This window comes from Amaranthus tricolor, chromosome 7, assembly GCF_026212465.1.
Source record: "Amaranthus tricolor cultivar Red isolate AtriRed21 chromosome 7, ASM2621246v1, whole genome shotgun sequence".
In the NCBI taxonomy this organism is placed as follows: Eukaryota; Viridiplantae; Streptophyta; class Magnoliopsida; order Caryophyllales; family Amaranthaceae; genus Amaranthus; species Amaranthus tricolor.
This window is the reverse complement of record NC_080053.1, coordinates 3,400,027-3,405,264: the sequence shown is the minus strand read 5'-3', so window position 1 is coordinate 3,405,264 and position 5,238 is coordinate 3,400,027. Positions and strand designations below refer to the sequence as shown.

Here is a 5,238-nt window from a genome sequence, read left to right as displayed (position 1 = left end):
TTAATACAAGTTAATTAGTAGTATTTTCAAAAAGACAGGTTGATATTATCAATACATTAAACAGTTATAATTTAATACAATAGTCAATAAGCACTCTCGTGTAACCCTCCTACACAAGAAAATTTTAAAGCTTCTATAGGTAACATTAGATATTCAAACTATTTATTCGCCTGGAAAATGCACATTAGATAACGTTTTTTTTACATTTTTTTACAAAGGCGCACATGGAAAGTAGGGAACCTTTATCTCATTCAAGTGTAAACATAGATGCCAATCCCATTCATGTGCAGTTGTTAGATAACTCATATATTGTTATTTTTGTGCGGCAAAGTTTTGAAACCTCCTCTCTCATGAGAATATGAATGACGCGATGATACTTCGTTTACGAAAGGTTGCATATGAACACCAATAGCATTCAAGAAAGTACCAGTACTCCTTCCATGAAAGCCTACAATTTTACCTTCTTTATTTGCTGATGAGAAAGAATTCCCCATTTGTTTTCCATATGGTCCATATTTTGCTCTGCTGGTATAAAAAGTGAGGGATACGATAACCCTTTTCTGTATATCTCCTACTAGCAAACCATAATATCCACTTATGCTTGTAAGCACTTCATATGGGTAGTCAAACTTTATCTGGAAAATTACAATACATGAAGTTAGATTATCTTTTCAAAATAGCAACAAACTTACGGAGTTGTGAAAGAGAACTCGTGTGGATGACCATGCAGTGGGACTGATCGTTGTTGTGAACAAACTTACAGAGTTGTGTGATTGTTAAAGCAAGATGATCAAAATGAATGAAAAGGACATCTAATAATCTGAGAGGTTAGTTCATAATTCATTTAATATAGCAACTTATTAAGGTTTATTTAGCAAATAAGAGACATTACATGGTAGGAGCAAACGTCGTTGGTTCTTCCACGCGGAGCAGACCAAACAGATTTGCCATTTTGGTCATACTGAACTTGTATTGAGCAAATAGCATCACCTCTTGTTATCACAATTTGCTTGACTCCAGTATAAACACCGTCATCCCAAGCTGTACCTCCTTCTCCACCCCATGGCCCCGATTGGTTGAGACCTGGTTGCCTTGGCATTCCCAATGCTACCTGAAAACACCGCATAGTAACCCAGTCAACTAACTTTTTTTGGCATGCTATCATAACATTAGCGTTGTGCTTGTGCCTTTAATTAAGACCTGTGCTATCATTTAAGTTCCTTTTAGTCTACTTGGTATCAAAATTTTCATAATTTAACTAAATTTTTATATAAATAATTTGGTAGTATATCGGATACTTGGTCCCTCTAGATCAATATCCTAGCTTCACCTTGATTACATTCGTGTGACTAGCTTAACATCTACTTTTCGATTCTAGTTTCTCCATATATCTTACAGATAATACTTGGCGTCAGTGCCTGCACATAATACTTAGCCTTGATTAACAATACTTGTCACGCCAAGTGCAAATTATATAAATAAAGGCAATAAAATGATTTCTTTTAGTTCTACTTTTAAAATGCACATGACAAAATTGTTTGATATGACTTACAGAACCACTAGTCTTCCATGTACTCTATATTATACCAAGAAAAATTAAATAGTACCTCAGAGGCTCTTGGGCTAGCAACGGGTAAAGGAATGGAATTAGGTCGTCGGTTATTGAAATCCGGTTGTCTTGGTGCTCCAAAGGGTGCCTGCAAACAGACAAATGATCGAGCCTAAGTTTACGCTTGTATAATCAGAATTGTACAAATGAAATCCCTTTTTATATATATTTTGATGCATCTTATGCTTTTGATCTTGTATGTTTTTTGGTAGTTAGGAGAATGTTTCTGATGATTAGATTTTTGGATTTTTGAAGAATCAGTGAGAATGATCTGCTCAGGCCAGATTGGAAAAGACATATAAAATCTTAGTGTAGTATTACAATGTGTTTTCAAAATGGAAACTTGCATTATTGGGGGTTGATAACTCGTCTTATTGCTACTCTCATGACTTATCAACCTTGATGTTTGATTTGTTCAGCAAGGGAAGTATGTCCACCCAAACATCAACACACTAAGACCCAAAAAAAACTTTAAAAGGACACAATTCAATATTAAGATTACTATTTCTTAGACTGAATCTTGGGCGTGAAATTGCTTATTGACAGTGCTAGTTGTATTCTTCGCTCCTACAGCAACTGGACCTGGTATTCCATATATCAATATTTAGCTTAATGGTATTGATTCCAAACATGTATTAGAAATCAATTGATTCAGTTCGGCGTCAAATATTGAATCCGATTATGAATATTAATTTACACTTGATCCTTTAAAAATTGCGACGTCTTTTAAGAGAGATCGATTCTAAATATTCTCTTTTTGATTCTTTTCTGTCAACCAATATCCATGTCAACAGTATAAAAATGCATCAATCAGTTAAGCTAAACAAAACTTTGGGAATCAACTCAACCAATTCGATATCCCAGGTGTAATATAGCATGAATTGTACCTCAGAGGCTTTTGGGATAGAGATCAGTAAAGGATCTTTATAAATCTGTGGGTCGTAGAGATCATCTTGCGGTCTTGGCACTCCCAACACGACCTGCCGACAATACCATTGACCACATCGCATCACGGATCCTTGTTCAATTAAAGAAACACATTTTTATTTCTTGATTTTCCAAGTATAATACAGCATGAAATGTACCTCAGGTATTAGGCTAGGCCTAGACAAGTCATAAGGGTAAAGACGAGGAAGGAATGTTTTTCTTTCAAGCACATGAACTCCAAGGCTATGCACAAAATATCCATTTCTTCCATGAAAACCAATAATAGCACCATCTACTGTGCCTGAGGTGAATGAAATCCCTTGTTGATCTCCAAATGGTCCATAACTGCTCCTGTTGGTGCGAAAAGTAATTGATTTTATGATTGTAGGTCCTCGCAGAATCGTAGACGAGTAGTATCCCTCTATATGAGTTAGCACTTCATAGGGATAGTCGAAAACAATCTGAAAGTGCATAACAAAATTAGCAACACACTCTATAGACTTAAGGTAGCAGGAATCTACAAAAGAATTATTGTAAGGTTAAGATGTAGAACCTTATCAAGCTTGAGTCCTCCCGTTCCACCATTCTTATTCCCCCAAACTGGCTTCCCATTTAAGTCATAACAAACTCGAATAGAAACCAACCCTCCTGTTCGTGTTATATACACTTCTCGTACCCCTGTATAAATTCCATCATCAAAGGTCGTTCCACCGTCCCCTCCCCATGGCCCAAGTGACAGGATTTTCTTGTTGGCAACCTGGGTAGTTGGGATTATCTATTGAAACATTACAAAACTATTAGTAAGTGTGAATACTTTTACAAGAGTGTGAGCCTAAAAGACAATGAAACATTAACATGGAAGGAAAAAGTGAGAAATACAAAAGTTACGTTGTAAAAACCTTTTGTGTCTCCAAGAGTTTTGTTTGCAAGAGAGGCGTTGGCTTTACATAAACTCCAATTGCATTAAGATACTTATTGCTCCATCCATGGAAACCCACTAACATCTCAGCATTTACAGACGACATTGAGAACGGAACTCCTTTTTCAACACCAAAGGGTCCATAAATTTTTCTGTTAGTTTCTAAGCAAAGTGATCGAATAATCACCGGGCCATTGTCAGCAATTGAGTCACAGTATCCACTAATTGAAACCAGGAATTGAGTAGGGTAGTCAAGCTTGATCTGTGCAACAATAATTTAGGGTATTACTAGATAATAATTCCTTGGGACAAAAGTTAATAAAAGACCCTTCATACTACTTCGACCATGCATGAATTTTCCTTCCAAATTTTTCATTGTTTAGAAATATCCAAAGTACAACGATTCATTGGTAACATAAGATATTTTGAACGATAGGATATTGCTTTTAAAAGGGGTAACAAGGAATATGGAGATTCCCGCCTCAAAATAGGATTCATTATAAACAAAGAAGTATCTAGAAAAAACTGAAGGCAAGGCTTTGAATGCAAAATCTCATTATAAATATCAGAAGACATGATTAGTTTACCTGATCAGTCCTGGAACCAGAGTTACCACCATGTCTGTTAGACCAAACCGCATGACCCATCTTATCATACTCGAACTGAATGAAATGGATTCCGTCTGAACTCATGGAGATCACTACTTGCCTTATGCCGGAATAGACTCCATCATCCCATTGATACCCACTTTTACCTCCCCACGGTCCTAATGCTGGGTGATTACCCTCATTCCTCTGTCAAGGACAATATTACAGTATACGCATGCATCCAAAGAGTAAAGATCAGTACTTGTAATTTTTTAACTTCACTCTATATTATGTCTAATAAAATGTGGAATAGAAAAACAGTAAACGAAGGTACAAGGAAAGAAAAGCCTACCATTTAAACTATGTTTCACAAAGAAGAGTTTTGATGTTTCAGGTAATGGATCCAAATAAAACAGTCTAAACACAGCCGTTTCTATTATATGCAGAAAACCAGTGCTCCTCAAATATAAAACTAAGTGTACAGTTTTATGTAGACGTTTAACTAGAAGTCCTGTTACTAAATTATTCGGGGAGGAGCCCATGCGGAAAAGAATCCACTACTTTTTTGATCGTGTATATCTCAGAAAAGGACAAACCGCCCAAAAGACTTATATTTTGATATGGAACAAAACAATGAAATTTACATTTGATTCTATCTGCAATTACTAGTATTTTACGATTTCAGTCTAAGGGATATGATCACCATATAGTATAGTCATTTCACATAAAGATTTATTCTTTTCTTACATAGTAATTTGCGTTACCTACCCAATTTTGACAGAATAAGATGGTCTCAGCCAAATCCCAAGTATTTTCACCTTTGATACCCGATGCACCTTCTTCAGACATCATTTCAGCATCTGCTTTGTTTACCTCGATTTCATCCGAACATAATTCTCATCAAATTTGAGTAGACATCCGAATAAATATTTATATAGATTCTTTTAGTTAAAAGAAGGCTAGTAGAAAAAATATAAAGTCTACAACTAATAAAAAGTTGGTGAGATATATGGAATATAAGAAATATAAAAATTTTAAAATGAAGTTAATAGAAGATATGTAGGGATTATAATGATTATTATTATTAAGTTAGATTAAATAGGTATAATTTTAATCTAATATAATTTATTTTAATTTAATTTAATTTCATTTAGAATCATTTTGGTTAATTAAATTTAACTTCAACTAATTTAATT

General features: G+C 34.9%; 1 protein-coding gene across 2 annotated transcripts; it reads right to left on the bottom strand.

Annotated features, from left to right (window-relative positions):
- On the bottom strand, positions 1 to 5,025 carry LOC130818800 (jacalin-related lectin 3-like). 2 transcript variants are annotated; one of them, XM_057685013.1, is made up of 9 exons: positions 4,811 to 5,025; positions 4,043 to 4,249; positions 3,436 to 3,717; positions 3,090 to 3,311; positions 2,695 to 2,997; positions 2,497 to 2,589; positions 1,608 to 1,697; positions 893 to 1,111; positions 1 to 635 (listed from the first exon to the last, which is right to left on the bottom strand). In XM_057685013.1, exons 1-9 carry the CDS (start codon positions 4,892 to 4,894, stop codon positions 303 to 305), a joined length of 1,833 nt encoding a protein of 610 aa, XP_057540996.1. In that variant the 5' UTR covers positions 4,895 to 5,025; the 3' UTR covers positions 1 to 302. The 2 variants fall into 2 exon arrangements, with proteins under 2 accessions (XP_057540996.1, XP_057540997.1); XM_057685014.1 differs by lacking the exon at positions 4,811 to 5,025 and adding an exon at positions 4,395 to 4,691.
- Positions 5,026 to 5,238: the final 213 nt, after the last annotated feature.